General features: G+C 36.5%; 1 protein-coding gene across 1 annotated transcript in view; it reads right to left on the bottom strand.

Moving 5' to 3' along the window:
- The window catches only part of P3H2 (prolyl 3-hydroxylase 2), a 140,405-nt gene that overhangs the window by 30,236 nt on the left and 92,535 nt on the right, over positions 1-17,634 (bottom strand). The window contains exons 2-3 of the mRNA XM_019743152.2: positions 1,511-1,663; positions 442-631 (exon numbers count right to left, since the gene is read on the bottom strand). Coding sequence (XP_019598711.2) covers positions 442-631; positions 1,511-1,663 — 343 coding nt within the window. The remainder of the gene's footprint in view (positions 1-441; positions 632-1,510; positions 1,664-17,634) is intronic.

Genomic DNA, 17,634 nt, shown 5'->3' on the forward strand with positions numbered 1-17,634 from the left:
TTTAATACTCTTCACTAAAGGATTGGCCAAATAAATGACGCTGTCCCCATATGATGGAACATTATGCAACCATTAAATACAATAAGTAGATCTACGTGTACTTACATGAGAAGTCCACAACATATTGCTAAGCATTAAACAAAAACAAAAATATGCTGAAATTAGTATTTATAGTATTATTCTATTCTTATAAAAAATAAAAAATAAAATACTTATAAATAAATGCGTACATATTTCGATATTATGGTGGAAAAGTTTTAGAGGATAATCACTGAAATTTCAACTAATAAATTTATCTATAGAAAGTAGATGATTTAGATATATGAGAATCTTTCACTTTTTACAATACATACTTACTTCTATATTGTTGGAATGTTTTTACAGATTGCATGTAGTATTTCTGTAATCATAAAATAAATAAAGGAAAAAAACAAACTTTACCTGCAATGGCTTCATAGAGACCAGCTTTATACCCTAAGTACTCATATTCTTCAAATCTCTGAGGCCCCTCACACAGGGCTCGGCACTCTGTATCTTCACTGAAATATTCTCGTAAAGCTTGTTCAAAGTACTTGATAGCCAGCTCAAAGTCATCGACCTCATAATGTTTAACTCCAGCACTGTAACTCTCCTGCAAAGAAACAAACAAACAAAAAATCTTTTTTTTTTCCCCCAAAGAGCACCCACGGGGTACTTGAATATCAGGGTTCGTTAGACTTAACTTCCCTGCCTTCAACTAATTGTGAAGGAGAAGGGACTTACAGAGCAAGCCAACTTCTGTGGCACCAATCAATTTCATTTCTTGCTGAACACATTCAAGATTGTACTTTCTAACCCCTTTGGATGCAAGCAGGGCCATGCAACAAAATGCAGAAGGTTAATGTGGGGTGGACATGACAACTGTTTCCAGGCCCATCCCAACATAAAGAAAAAAAAAAGGCTCCCATCTAAAACCTTCTTCCTCTCCTCTCCTACCCTTTTCTTCAATCATCTTAGAGGCAACATGTTGATAATGGTGACGTCTCCAACTGTCAAAGAAGCCACTTCAACTACTGTGATTTTAAGTAAGCTTTCACTTAAATAAATAATTATATGCCTTAACAACAAAAACAATTTGAAAGTACAGGTACACTGGAAGAACCACTGGACTTGAAGCCAGGAAACCACAGTGTAACCTGCACAATTCACGTTATCTTCAAGTCCCACGCATATGTGTAAAATAACAAGTATTGGAGGGGGAGCTGAAGCTTAGAGAGGGTTACAGATTTTTATATCATATTCTACTTTTCACCCTATCATACTGATTTTCTAAATTACTTTTCATCGTCTCTCAAATTTTTCAACCCTGGTAATTACAATATTTCATCTGAGAACTCTGAAAGTATAAAAAACGTTACTATATTGTAAATCGGGAATCAATTTGAGATAGCCATCACAATTTGCTTTGAGCCAAATGAAAGTTAGGAGCACTAAGCTTCACATGGTTCGGGCAGGGGTTTGCAGAGCTCACCAGGTGTGGTTTGGCTTCTCGATCTATCAATTGGAATGTTTCGACGCCAGCCATCGTTCTGTAATTCTCAATGTTCTGCTGCATTTCCATGTGCTCAGGGTTGGCCATGAAAAATGTGTGGGCTGCTTCTACTGCCTTTTCCAGCTGGTTAAGCTATGAAGAAAAAAAGGACAGAATGAAGGCAAATATTTCTAAACCAGGCTCGGTACCAGGCCAACCTCTCACAGCTTGAAAGCGGCAGGGTTGTGTTCCAGTTCACATTCACTGCACTCAAACTCCATCCTAAAGGGCGGGAGGTTAATCTATAGGACTCCGAAAATATGTGGCTATTTTGGCTTTGGTGAGAACGGATACATGTGCTTTGTTCCAAGTTCATTCTACCCCTCTTTTAAGCCATCTGTTTTCTGGGAAATTGAATCTATGTGCTTCTGGTTTGTTTGTGTTTTTTTTATGATTAATCAAAATAATAATCTGTCAATGCTGTCAATTCACATTTTCAACATTTTTGTCTTTTATTTTCTCTTCATTTCTTCTTGTTCCTTTTGCTTTTAATTCTGACAACGGAGTATAAACAAACATATGACTTTCCAAAGGATGGGATTCTATATGCTCACTCCAACAACTTTACTACCAGGCTTTAGAATGTGAAGAATACAAAGTTAGAAAAAGTTATTCCAACACATAAGACAGATGCTAAATACAACACATAAAATGCTCTACCACACTCCTTTGATTGAGGTATTTGATTCTAAACTTACAACTTTGATTCTCCTTAATAAAAAAAATTAATAACCACAACATAGACACTAAAAATCTCGTTCTAAGCCACTTAATACACTGCTCTCTATGTAGCATGCAGTGGTGCATTTTTTTTTAACAAATTGGAATTAAATGTACTCAATTTAAGATATTTTGCCCTATGCTTTAGTTATGGAGGATGTCGGTAGATGGATCGATTTGCCACATATCAGAAAAATTAATATTCACATTAGTAGTCTTTTTCATGGTAAACCTAAATTTTGTTTAGTCTGTTTTAAAGTATAAAGATATAAAAACTCATTGTTATTGATCAAGAAAACATGAAATCAGGGAATGGCATATAAGAGTCCACTGAATATACCTTTGACAGTCTGGCCACTAAAGTATGAGTAAGACAGAGAAAGAGGTATGAGGTTCCCAATTCCCCAGTCACTGCCATCTCATTATCTATAAAGAATTTTTGTCTTCATCACAGAAAACATAAACTGCCCTATTTCAAGAACTGACATCTTTAAATTTGTCTAATAATAGTAAAACATTCCCCTTTCCCTTTTAATTTACATATGTTTAGCTACTGGCCTTCCTTCTATTAAATCTTCTCTGAAATCAGTTTTCCCTGATATTTTTATCTTTGCTTTCAATTCTGTGCTCCCAGAATTATGTTGGCTGTCAAAATCACTAATTTTGGGAGGAGGTCCAAGATGGTGAATTAGGTAAACACGTCCTAGGATCACACCAAAATTACAAATAAATTATAGAACAATCAACCTCAAGAATCATCTAAAGATTAGCTGAAGAGAACCCCTATAACTAAGGATATAAAGAAGAGGCCACATTGAGACTGGTAGGAAGGGGGGAGACATGAAACGGGCTGACCCCAAACCCACAGATAGTGGTTGAACACTGGGAGGGACAACTCGGTGGTGGAGGTGCCCCCAGAAGAGGAACTCTTACCATTTGCAACAACATGAACAGACCCAGAGGTATTATGTTACGCGAAATAAGTCTGACTGAGAAAGACAAATACCATATGATCTCACTTATATGTGGAATCAACAGAATAAATGAACAAACAAAACAGAAATAGACTCATAGATACAGAGAGCAAACTGATGGTTGCTAGATGGGAAGAAAGTTGGGGGCATGAGTGAGAAAGGAGAATGGATTAGGAAGTACAGATAGGTAGTCACAAAATAGTCACGGGGATATGAAATACAGTATGGGGAATACAGTTAATAATGTTGTAAAAATTATGTATGGTGTCAGATGGATACTAGACTTAATTGGGGGGCTCACTTCCTAAGTTATATAAATGCCTAACCACTGCACTATACAACTGAAACTAATATAAAATAATACTGAATGTCAACTATAATTAAATATACATATATATATATATGTGTGTGTGTGTGTGTGTGTGTATATGTATATATATATTTATACTTATATATAGTCACAGGATGTAAAATACAGCATAGGGAATATAGTCAATGGTATTGTAATAGCTATATATGGTGTCAGATGGGTAATAGACTTGTTGGGGTTATCACTTTGTGAGATGTGTAAATGTCTAATCATTATGTTGTTTTATACACCTGAAACTCACTAATAATAAAAAAATGGAGAGGAAAAAAAAAAAGAACTAGGCCTATGTTTACAATTGCAAATTAAATATGTATAGCAGGCCCTAAAACAGAGACTAGCACATGTTAAACTTTAAATAATTATTTCAATATATATATATTACTAATTTTGGATCTGGTTTCTTTCTCAATTTAAATTTTCTCAATTTTTCACATAACAACACAGATAAATATGAATTTTATGGACATCTACATTGTAACAAGTATATAGGTATAGAGGAAAAAGAATAGGTTCTAAATTGTGTGATTACACTTATTGATCAGGTGAACCTGGAAAAAAGTCATTTAAGTATCTGTGCCTCAGTTCTTCAAAAGAAAGAAAAAATGCTCATAAACCCCCACTACACAGGTTTTTGGAAGGATTTAATTGTATAACATATATGAATATGATTCAGAAATCACTAAAACCCTAATATAATAAACAACAGAATAGAATTTATAAATGATCTATGAGTTTCAAGGATGTAAATATGCTCTCATTAATGATGCGTATAGTCTGTAACTCACAGACAGATAATTCATGAAAATATAGTAATGTTCTTAAGTCTGGTGGAAACCGCCTCCGGTTAAAAGCCAAACTCTAATTATGAACAAAACAGATTAGAACCAACGCACTCTGGTTGAATAGCACCAGCCATTAAAGTTCATAGAACATAAATCAATAATTATGTGTTTTTGCTTTCCTACCTTGATGTTTTGCTCAGGCTGTTCCACTGACCTAGAGATCCAATGTCCCTTGGTCTTTTCTTACAGAAATTTAACATATCCTGTTTAAGGCCAAACTTAAATTCTCAAAGAAATCCTTCCCTCAACCCTATAGCTGTAATCAATGCACTACAGCATCACCGTATCCCTGTTCCTTTCCTGACACTTACATACTCTGCAGTGTGTTCTCTCTACCTAAGTTTGTTTCTTCTAGTAGAGCTCTCTGAGGATAGGGTCCATATAACTTATCTTTTTGTTTTCCATCTACTTTACATGTAGATAATGCCTAGGATAGGTCTAAGAAAAGAGAAGAAAAACAGCTTTTAACAAGTAAATCTTTTACACACAAATCAAAAGTTTTCTTACACGTTTATGTGCTTCATAAGCTAGAATATACTAAAAAAAAAGAAACAAGTTTAACAACATCTGGGAAACCATTATTCCCACTGAGAGCTTCCAGTGCTGATTCTCATCGATGAATGTGTTTCAGTAGCTCTTAAAAACGTCACACAATGTTGATAAACTAGTTTCTGTTGTTAAATTTGACCACTTTTTTTTTTTTTTTGGCTTATTTGGTGCTATCCCCATTTATAACCCACTACTGAATATAATACCATCATCCCCAATATATAAGTATAAAGAGATTCTATGACTTAAAGTTAAACCATAAAACTTATTCATGAAACAGCAATGCTTTTAGATTATTGTGAACCAGTTTAGGAAACTAGAACTGGCTGACAGATTCTATACAACAGGCCATTATTTTACCTGAAAGCTCAATATCTTTGTAGTCCATTTTAGAAATTAGATACACACATCTGAAATGGCAGGAAAAGTCCAGGTGAACATGTGTGTGCTACACACAATGCCATATTATTGGATGGAGATTATTACAAGGCCTTTTAAGTACTAGGTTTCAGCTAAGGAAGGATCTACCCACTGCTCCATTGAAACAAACAAAGAACAGATTGCATTTAAAGGCTCCAAACTGGATTTCCCTTAAGACCAAAATAAAACAAACCACAGGAGAGGATAACTAATGTGAAGGTAACTCTATGCATTAGAAAAATAAATTGTAAAATAAAGAACTGAGGAAAGGGAAATGATTTGACAACAAGATGGTATCACACTTTTAAGGAAGCCAACGGTTCCACTGAGATATGAGAAACAGTGGTAAGAAATGCCTTCAAGAAGCACTGGGTCATTTTATCTCAGGCTGTGAAGAACTAACACAAACATTCTCTCCTGCCAGCCCAGAAGCACGACTGTACGTGGCAGTCATGCTGCATGGAAAAAGAAATGAACACTGATTAAATCAACACCCTGCTGGCATTCACGACTTACTCTGTTCACTGGTGAGTGAATGAGACTCTTCTGACACACAAATGGTTTTCCATAGCCAGTAAGTAATAAAAGAACATTGCAAAAGTACACACTGACTACTTAAAAATCTTCAGTAACTGTTCATTGACCACAAAAGAGATTTCAGAAACTATGTGCCGTAACATTCAAGAACCTCCAGGATTTGGCCTGCATCCTATTTTTCTAGCATAACTTCCTCCTATCCGTTATGAAAACTTTTCTAGAAGTTTTGCAATACACCATCCTCCCCTTCAAGAAAACACACGTAGGCCTGGTACTCTGGTCATACCCCGATTTTTTATTTCATTCATTCACTTATTCAGCAAATATTTATGTTGCACTGAATCTGTGCAAGACAGTCATAGTGGATGAGAATACACACATGGCCAAAACAAAGTCCCCACTTTTTAGGTGCTTACAGTTGCATCCAAGGAGACAAGATTTAAGTAAATAAATCATTAATGAAAACGATTTCAAACTGTGCTAAGTGCTATGAAGAAATAAATGGACAAACAATACTGTAAGAACATGCGGGGGTTGGAATAGAAGCATGACTCCTTTAGATAAATTAGTCAAGGAAGGTCTCTCTGCAATGGGATTTTTCAGCTGAGACCTAAATTTTGAGAAGCCAGTCACGAGTGAAGTAGGAGGAAGAGTGTGTCATGCCAAAAAAAAAAAAAAGTCAAGTGAGACTAAGGAGAGAGAGTTGCAGAAGCATAGATCACTTGTAAGCGATGGTGGAGTTTTAATATTATTCTAAGTGCAAAAGAGAACCATTAAAGGATTTTAAACATTACCTGATATTCATTTTTAAATAATGATTCAGACTGCTATGTGGAGAATAGATCCTTGGCAGCAGATAGGAGAGCATGGCAGTAATCCAGGTTAGAGATTAATGCCATTACTTTGCAAGATAAAAATAGGACAGCGTCTGTCAGGCCTCATCCTTTGATCCCCCTTTTTCTTCCATTCCTTTCTCTTCCTCACCATTTTGCTCATCCTTATTATAGCAATGCTTCTCAATTGAGAAAGAGAACACATAACACAAAAGGAAACAATTCTATAATTTCCAAACATATTTTAGGGAAACTATACATGTTCCCTCTCTTCTGAATTAGAAGAAATATGAAGCACACATATTTTGAATAAGAAATTTGAAACAGCTTGTAAGACATGTGCAAGAAAGGAAAAAGAGATTAATTCTAAAGCACATAAAAACAAAGAGAACACTGTGTACTTCTGAAATAGAATATTTAGGATCACCTTCTATCTTCTGAAGCCTTTTTTGTACACTCGGGGTAAAACGTCAAGCCTGAAATAAGTCATTTCCATTCTTCTACTTAAACATGAATATTTTCAATAAAGAAGGGAATTCTTTCTCTACTTTCATCACCCTTACTTTGGGAATTCATCCTATGTCATACATTACATTTTGATGAAGTGCTATAATTTTTGCCTTGAGTCTTTACTTAAATTTCACCATATAGCAACTTTAGGGAATTTTTAACCCCATATGAAGTTTCTTACCAACTGACAAGCATGTAAGCAGACATCCTGACTGAAGACATCCTGTTTCTAAACCACAGAAGAATTTGTAAATTCTAGTTAGCAGCATAAACACACTGGCTGAAGAGAAAGTAAGTCACCAGATTACAGCATGTACATCATAATAAGCACTAAAAATTTATGGGCTAAAAACTTCATCTTCCTTTTATGGAACAGAGAGTTTATTTTTTTCTGAATAATGGTGACACCAGACATTTTTGTAGATATTTCAGCACTTGCTAACATCTCCAAATTTACCTCAAATTTTTGCCAAACCAAAGTTAACTTCCTTCACAAAACCAAACAAGTAAATAAATTGTTTACTTCAATTAAAATAAAATTAAACAACCTATTAAAAGAATACTCTTGAAACGAAGACCCATCAAATTTTGAAACAAAATTTGGAAGCAGTTTGAATTATTAAACTAAATCCTATTAATTATAGTGTTTCAAATGTACAATCCAGCCTGTTTAAAAAGAAGTCAATGTTATTTAAGGAAATTTCTAAACATTCCCATATAATGGAGTCAGATTTTTAGAGTATCAAAAAGTAGCCATATGAAAATAAGTTGGCATTCTTATTTCACAAATTCTGGTGATGGCACTACCTTTACGTTGTTAATATAACTTGCAAAAAGACGCATGCATTGATTATGTTAATAACTCAGTTATAGAAAATAACTGTCTCTTGACAAATTTATAAAATTAATTTTACCAGACATTGAGGACAACCTAATATACTGTTATCCTGTATGCCTTGACTACTAGAAGCTCAGAACTAAATTTTATTTTTATTGAATCTAGTATATTTCCCTTTTTTCTTTGAGTTTTTATGGTTCCATTTCAAAAATCTAATCATACAAATAATTGCTTTCGCAAGGTAACTCACAGTCCTTTTGGACACAGGAAAGGTGCGATTTATTCAAAAAATAAACCCCTGTAGCAAGGGACGTTTCTAGGAATAAAATTCTTTCTTACAGCTCAATGCAGAAAATTTAGAAATTTCTAGCTTTAAAGAACACATTCACAATTCATTTGTTCATGCTAATGTAGAAAATAAACTTATCTTTGCATTTATGGAATGATAGTTTAAAACGTAGTCATGGTTATAAGTAAATATTTATAGCATTCAAAAGGCTATTTGGTAAGGATTAGATGGGAAATGACATTTCTAAAGAGTAACATTTCCTCTGTGGAATAAGTTGGAAAGGAAGAATATGTCTTTTTAAAGCACTTTCTTTTGCCAAACCACTTATGCTCTTTTCTTCAGTTACTTATGGTTCTGGGCCTGATTAATGACCCCTGCTCTTTCTAAACGCTCTGATGAAGTTATTATCTGATGTTTACAACTTCATGTTAAACACTGATAATGAATAGCCACTGTCAAATGAGGTTACCCTTATGAGTTCAGTGGAACAACAGATTCTATCAGCTAAGTTTGCTAGATTTCTTATCCTAGCAAACTTAGCAAATAAAAACTAGCAAATAAAAACCATCTTTCAGGGTAAGGAAAACACTAAAGTGAAGAAGCAGAGGTTTCAAAACTGCTATTTCTGATTAGGGACTACTTAAAAAGTCCCTGAATTTTGTGGAAAAAAACAAACAAAAACAAAAACAAAAACAAAAACCCTCAAGGTATTAGCCAAAAAATAAGTGTGTGGTTAATTGGATGAAATCCCTTAAGCCATCTGTGTATTGTCTAATTTCTAACAAAAGAACAGCCAAGACTCCAACACCTCCTGAGGAAGGAGGCGAGAATTTTCTCTCTGTAGTGGTATGCAGGCAAGTCATTTCAGCCATGGATCAAATGAAATTAGTGTCTGTGGTTTATTTTTATGTTCCTATTGTTTTGGGTTCTAAACATCAGGCGAGGGTAAGAATGAACAACAGGCCAGGCATCTTAACCTACACAGTATTGTCCAGAAGTCTCCTTTGAGGTGGCAGAGGGTGACTAATGGTTACCGAAAGGTCTGTGCCAAGACCTGTCTGACATTTGCTTCCTGCTACTGTTTTTGGAATCATGGCTTTAATCCTCTTCAAAAATTTCCTTGGAAGGTAGAAGTCACTCATTTTGTACTCCAGTTTTGCCAGTGTCCCATGACTGTTGTAGTAGTCATCACTTTAACCTGTATAAAATTCGTGTCTGATTTTGAAAAGTAAATAGAAATCCAACGTCCCTCTTTCGAGCTCAGAACTGTTCTCCTCTTTTTTTGTGATCCCCAAAGAGGTGAGTATGATCTTATTCGTGAGGTTGTTAATAAGACTTTATTTACCCTTGTAGACTACTGTATAGTTTGCAAAGCACTTCACAATGCCACAAATAAAAATGGTCATTTATTCCGTGTCTTCTCAATGTCTACTGTGAAATTCTTCAAAAAGCTGGGAGACGAACCCTTTCCTCAGCTCGGGCCCGGTGCAGTAGCTGATCATTAAGTACAAGGGCACATGATACAAACGTGAATAATACCACCAGGTAGAAGCTAGTGCTGGGACAGGCTGAGTTGTCCTCAATGAACTCATGGTATAAAAATGATTTTGTCGTTCTAATCATTCACTCATACTTTTCTTCTGCCTGGTTTTCATTATGATAAACGGAGATGAATGTTGTCTTTCCCTAGTGACCCATTAAAAAAGTTCTATCTGGCCATCACTCGTCTAGAGCCAACAGCCAGCTAGCTCCCTAATTGTTCACTACCGGAATTATGTCTCTGCAGCCAACGGCAGCCAGATCACATTTTTTTTCGTCCCACATTGTACAAAGTTGCAATTATTTGAATGTATTTGTCAAATATCATTGCAGAATGACAATTAACTATAGATTTGGGCTTTCTGCTTCTAAGGTATTTTTTTAAAAAGCAGCAGTGAGAACTCCCGAATGGCTCACTTGGTTGGAAGCATCCTCTCAACCACAAGGCTGCCAGTTCAATTCCTCGACTCCCGCCATGGATGGTGGGCTGTGCCCCCTGCAACTAAAATTGAACACGGCACCTTGAGCTGAGCTCCCTGATGGCTCAGTTGGTTGGAGCGCGTCCTCTCAACCACAAGGTTGCCGGTTCGATTCCTCGACTCCCACCATGGATGGTGGGCTGTGCCCCCTGCAACTAGCAACGGCAACTGGACCTGGAACTGAGCTGCGCCCTCCACAACTAAGACTGAAAGGACAACAACTTGACTTGGAAAACAGTCCTGGAAGTATACACTGTTCCCCAATAAAATCCTGTTCCCCTTCCTCAATAAAAATCTTTAGAAAACAACAAAAAAAGCAGCAGTGAAATAGCTTAATATATACCTAGCACTGATTTTTCTGCTCTGGAGAATATGAAAAAAATCCCACACTTTGTGTGTCTGCAACATTGTTTTGTGAAATATTAAAGTGACAGGCACAAAATGTTTGTCATAGGCAAGAAGTAGTGGGAAGCCAGAGGACTGAAAATAAAAGCGTGGGTTTATTTCCTGTTTCTCTCATAAGCGCCCACGTTTCCTGAGTGGATTGCAGATGGAGGAATATGGGTCAGGGAAAAGAAGTAATAAATAGGTCCTTGCCTTGTTAAAAATTGTAATAGTGTTAGGATAATGTTGGAGATAGCATGATCAAATTGATGATTTGGAGGAGGGATTTAGGGTTTAGTGAACATACAGAAAAATGCTGTCATTATTATTTCTAACATTGCCCTTTCCTTTTGGTATCCCATTTTGTGTTTATGAAACAAATTTAATATTCCACCCACACCATTCCAGTGTGAGAAATAAAAGAAAAGCAAACAAAAGCTTTTCCACTTGCACCTTTTTGGTATAAATATGCCATGTTCCTCTGTGAAATGCAAACTCTCTCTTGCTCTTATAAGGGTGGGAAGATTTACTTCAAAAAAATATTTCAAAATATTCATTTCAGCTCATGTAAAGGAATGCACCATGGCTGCAAGCCAAAGGGAGTTACACTCTAAAGACCCCTCTTAAAGGGGACTTAAAGAAGAGACCAAGATCCCTTCAGGTATTTAAGCTATCAAGCTGACTGATGGGTACTCTAACCTGACAAGCCACATGGTCTTATTAAAGAGGCAGTTTTGAAGACAGAGTTCTTTCAATGTTTCATAAGCTCCTCTGGCATTACACCTGCACGTTTTAAGCATTGAGCCACAATAAAAATCTTCAGGCTATAACTGTAAATTAAATATCCCTGCCATATACACAGGCTAAATAGAAACCCAAACATTTTCTCTGTACCTTAGCCAACAGACTATACTGGGAAGAAGTGCCATCTGAATTTGGGAGGAGGTTAAAGTTTAGAAAAAATCCCCTTACTGAATATGTCAGGTAGCATCAATTCTTTTGTTACTTTGATGGCACTTGCACTGGTCTTATGAATACTAACTTCAATTAACCACAGGTAACCAGGGCTAGAAATGCCCTTTAAATCACATAGTACCACTGCTTCATTTATTGGCAGAGGAAGGATTTGCACAGAAAATTAGTGGCAAGACTAAGGTCAGAATCTATATCTTTTATTAAAACATGCACAAACATACATTTGGGGTTTGAATCCCTGTTATTTCAAAGTAAAGGTGAGTTCATGCATATCTGGTCCATGTACTAAGTGCTTACTGATCACCTCTGTGCCATAGAAAGAAGTGTGATAGATTGCCCCCTGAAGATATCAAATATTTGCAATATGGTCCTCGACTTTTTATTAACCACAGTTCAGTAGGGCAAGGTATACACAGGCTATTACTATTAAGAAGTATGGTTCTACAGGATTAGAGGACAGAGTGAGTAGGTAATGGGCAACGCAGCACCATAGAAAATGAGAAAAATTTGAAATCACAGTAACCTTGAAGGTTCAGGGAAGACCTCATTGAGAAAGTGGGAATGAGGCTGGGTTTTGGATAACAGAAAACATGTGGACGTCTCAGATGCAGAATAGGGTGAAAGGGGAGACATAGGAATGACTCAGATGTTTCTATAGAATAGTAATTTGACTGACATGGCTCATTTGGAAGGTCTACACTGAAGAGTAATGGAAAGCAAGGTTGAACAGGGCTGGATTATGGAGATCTTTGAACACTAAACTGAGGTGTTTTGATTTTTATTCTTGGGAAAAGAGAAACAGATATATCTATGTGTGCATGTGAGTGTAATCATGAAAATCCCCACTGCATCATTCCAAAAAGGATTTGAAAAATAAAAAAAATACAATATTGGAGGTAGCTATGAAAAACTTTTTTCTTAAGACTTTTTAAAATTATTTTAGAGCAATTTCAGGTTGAACACAAAATTGAGAGGAAAGAACAGATTAATAATATGCTCCCTGCCCCCACATAGGTGTAGCTTTACCCACTGTCAACAACCCCAACCAGAGCGGTACATTTGTTACAATTAAGGAACCTACATTGACACATCATATCACTCAAAGTCTACACATTTTATGATTGCTATTGTACATTCTGTAGGTTTGGAGAAATGTATAATGACAGGTACATGTCATTATAATATCATACGGAGCATTTTCATGCCCTAAAAACCCTCTGTCCTCCATCTATTCATTCCTCCCCACCCCAGCCCCTGGCAACCACTAATCTTTTAACTCTCTCCATAGTTTTGCCTTTTTCAGAATATCATACATTTGGAATCATACAGAACTGTGCCTTTTCAGATTATCTTCTTTCACTTAGTAATATGTATTTAAGGTTCCTCCATGTCTTTCCATGGCTTGATAGCTTATTTCTTTTCAGCATAAAATAGTATTCCATTGTCTCTATATACCCACATTTTATTTATCCATTTGTCTACTCAAGGACTGGTTGCTTCCAAGTTTTGACAATTATGAATAAAGCTTCCATAAACATTCGTATGCAGGTTATGGGGTGAACATAAGTTTTCAGCTCCTTTGGGTTAATACCAAGGAGTGACATTGCTAGATGGTATGGCAAAAGCAGTTTACTTTTGTAGGAAACTGCCAAACTATTCTGGCGTAGCCCCACCATTTTGCATTTCCACCAGCAATGAATGAGAGTTCTTGTTGCTCCCCACCCTTGTCAGTATATGATGCTATCAGCATTCTGGATTTTGGACATTCTAATAGGTCGGTAGTGGCATCTCATTGTTTTAACTTGCATTTCCCTGATGACATATGATGTGGCGGATTATTTTTTTCCATATGTTTATTTACCAACTGTATATCTTCCTTGGTAAGGTGTCTGTTAAGGTCTTTGCCCCATTTTTTAAATTGGGTTGTTTGTTTTCTTATTTTTGAGGTTTAAGAGCTCTTTGCATATTTTGGATAATAATTCCTCATCTCAAATGTGTCTTTTGCAAATATTTTTTTCCTAGTCTGTTACTTGTCTTGTAATTCTCTTGACACTGTCTTTTGCAGAAATTGTTTGTTTGTTTGTTTGTTTTAATACTGTGTCCTCACTTCTTTTAGTGGACCCTAAAAGAGTTTTTCAATCTGTTTTACTTGTTGCTAGGATGGAATGGCAATATCCAAGCACCTTATATGCAGAACCAGGAACAAAAATTCTGAAATACTTTTCATTTCTCAGCAGGAAGAATGGTATGAGAATGGAGGTATATTATCAACTTGATATCCTCTCTCTTGTGGAAAGGTTAGCCTGGTTATTGTTGGATAAACTGGTAAGAAGGGGAGACTGGAAAAGAGGGAAAGTTCTTGGGAAATGTAATTCTGTCTCTCACATAAAGAAAAAACAAGTTGACTGTCTTCGTCAGCTTGGGCTGACATAATGAAATACCATAGACTGAATGACTTAAACAACAGATATTTATTTCCTCACATTTCTGGAGGCTGGTGTCAAAGATCAGAATGTCAACATGATTGGGTTCTTACGGGAGCTCTCTTTCGGGGTTTTCAGATGACCACTTTTTCATGGTGTCTTCACATGGTAGAGTGAACAAGCTCTCTGAAGTCTCTTCTTATAAGGCACTAATCCTATCATGAAGGTCCCACCCTCATGATCTCATTTAAACCTGATTACCTCCCAAAGGCCCCATGTCCAAATACCATCACACTGAAAGTTAAAGATTCAACATATTGATTTTGGGGGGACACAATTCAGCCCATAGTATTAACCAAAGGAAATGTAAGAGGTAAGCACATCCTCAAAATTTCAAAGCCAGTCAATTAGGAACATAATGGAAATAACAATGGAAATCAGTATTTTCTTTTAGGTAGTTCAAAATTTGGTTCTAGGTTAGAGAAAAGCATCATTTGAACTAGTTTGTGTTTGATATAATAAGAAGGAATGTAAAGTAATGTATCTTCTTAGTAGTGAAGAACCTTGATTTGAGAGTTGATCTATTGAGTGATGGGCCAGGTCTTCACTTGAGGTACATTTAGGGTACTTTGGCCCAGAGAAAGCAAGAGAAGACTTTCCAGAATAAGGACACAATCATTTATATATTATTACAAATGACTCAGAGCAACCCAGAGGACAGGGAAAAATGTCTTTGGATTTGTAGTTAGCCCTTATCTAACTAAGAAGTGTATTGCCCTGGATGGTCATAAGACTTATATATATTAAAAACAAGTTTTGATAGTTAATTAAGTATAAGATAAACTATTATATATTATGAAACATATTTGTTTAGGGTAATACTTTTAGAATCTTTAATACGCTATTGCGATAATTTCCATGAATAGAGATTACATTTTTCAAACTTTTTTGACCAAAGACCCATCCTTCCTGCTTCAGAGTGGCTCAAAAGACTAATCAGCTTTCTGAGGCTCTACTTTATTGGTGTATATATGGCAACTTGCACTTGGGGTAAACTTCATTAACTTAGATGAAAGACTGGCTTTACTTATAAAATCCTCATCTAAGTGATCCCAGAATCCTGATATGCAAAGAAATGGTCCTTAGACATCATTTGGTGTAAGAGTCCCTCCTCTACTATATTTACGTGAGTAATTGAGAACTTGGTCTCAGGGCCACATGAATCCTAATAGAAGTGTTGGACCCCCACACTTGACCTTCTATTTCCGAAGTTAGTAATTTTTCTAGTAAACTTCAGAGTGTCTAATTGCCAATCCTCCTTATTCAGCAGAATGATGAAGAATCTACCATTTTGGACAAGTGCATATAAAAAAAGTGACACCCAAGTATCTCTCTCCAAAAGTCACAGAGGAATACCTTTATCCGTGCCACCCAGAATAAGCCAAATTAAGTTGCAAAGTGGCTGCTAACGAGTATAGAAGAGAACTACGATTGTGTTTAAATGAAGAGTCTTGTTTGAACTAAACCACAGCCTAGGAAAATCATATCAAATAGATTGTAAAATTATATTCAGTGGTTAAAAAACTCAGGCTTTCTGATTTTGATTTGGCACATTCTGTAAGTTTACACTGGCTTCCTTCCCCTTGAAATGTTATATTGTGGCTGAGTTTAGCAGCTGCATATTTGGTTTGTACTAAAAAAAAGATTGCCACTATGACCTTTCACATACGGAGTCCAGTATTCCCACTTCATCTGCTTAGGGTACTATCAGCTTTGTATTTCTAGGGACCGTGAGGCTCAGGCTACTCCACTTTGTCTTTAAATTCAATCTGACCAATAGTAAGGGTCTTGTGCTGGGTACTGGGTGGGTAGGGATGATGGAGAGAAAATCGAGACAATTCCTTTTTAGTAGCTAATCTGAAAGACGGGTGGGAAATCAGACAAATACCTATAATTTAGGGTTAAGTAAGGGACCATGAGAGAAGTAAAAAGATACGATGTGTGATCACAAAATACGGTGAATGCTGCTGCTGAGCACCATCCAATAGAAAGGCAGAGATCTTCAATACAGGATGCAGCACATCAAACCTCAGTAAGAGTTTGTGTGACAAGTTTCAACCTGTTCGTTCAGTGCAGTCAGTCAGGTGTGAGCTACAATTGAGAGAAGAAATTTTTTTAAATGTGCCGTAAGTCATCCTCCATCATGACAACGCTCCGTGTCACACATCACTTCTGGTATACGGCAATTTCTGTCAAATAAAAATATTATAGTGTGTCCTCATCCACCTTATTCACCAGATCTGGCACCGTGAGACTTCTGGCTCTTCCCCAAAGTCAAAATGATTCAGACATGGAGGCAGCCATGACAGTGCAACTAAGGACACTCACGAAAGAGGACTTCCAGGACTGCTTCGGAAAGTGTCAAGAACGATGAGGTAAGTGTGTTCGAAGGGAGGGGGAATATTCTGAGGGTGATTAATGGCAATGTGTCTTTTACTGTAATAATTTTTATTTAAACATTCACCATATATTTTGATCACACCTTGTACTATAAGGATTCAAAGTAGGAAAAAGCACTTCTAAATAGGTGGATTTGGATGTGGAGAGTTTTCATGGAAATCTTATTATGAATATGGCATCTGTAATGAACGGTGAAGGACGAATGGGATTTTCAACAGGCAGAGGTTCCAGCAAGGGCATTTCACTATGAATAAGACATTGAGAAAAACTGTCATCCATATGCGAGGATTAGTTTGTTGTGAGTACAAATGTTGAGAGGGGGGTTTAGAGTAGCTGAGAATACTGAAAAAGTGGGCTAGGGCCAAAGGAGTATGGGTTTGAAGATAAGCACATATGGTGTCATATTTAGAAAAGCACTTAAAAACTGTAAAGCAATGGAGTGACTTGGATTTTTGAGACTCCCTTCCAGAAACATCTCCATCTCACTGGAGAGGAGTAAGTCTAGATTACTAGGTTATACTAGTAACATAGGATGATCTGGAGTGATATAGGCAAATCTGATCAATCCCACCAAGCTCTAGGTGCCAGTATACCCTACTCCTTCCAATCATGTCTCCACCTGGACTTGAATCCCGAGCATTATGGAACCAGGCCACGTGCTCACACTCCAAAAGTACAGTTGGTCGGGCATGCCAATAAAGTGCTAAATTGTCATATGTCCCATTTCTGAAAGACCCACTTTCTATTCATGTAAAGCCTTTTATATCTTAAAGACTCCATAGCAAGTCCAATTTTCAACCAGAGAGAAATCCTAGCCAGGTCATTATAATGAACATTGCCTTCCGTCTGGAAGTGGCCACCTCTACTCTTTCTACCCAGAAGAACATGTGGTCTTATTACAAAATAATATAAGCATCATTCA

This window comes from Rhinolophus sinicus, linkage group LG01 (assembly GCF_036562045.2).
Source record: "Rhinolophus sinicus isolate RSC01 linkage group LG01, ASM3656204v1, whole genome shotgun sequence".
In the NCBI taxonomy this organism is placed as follows: domain Eukaryota; kingdom Metazoa; phylum Chordata; class Mammalia; order Chiroptera; family Rhinolophidae; genus Rhinolophus; species Rhinolophus sinicus.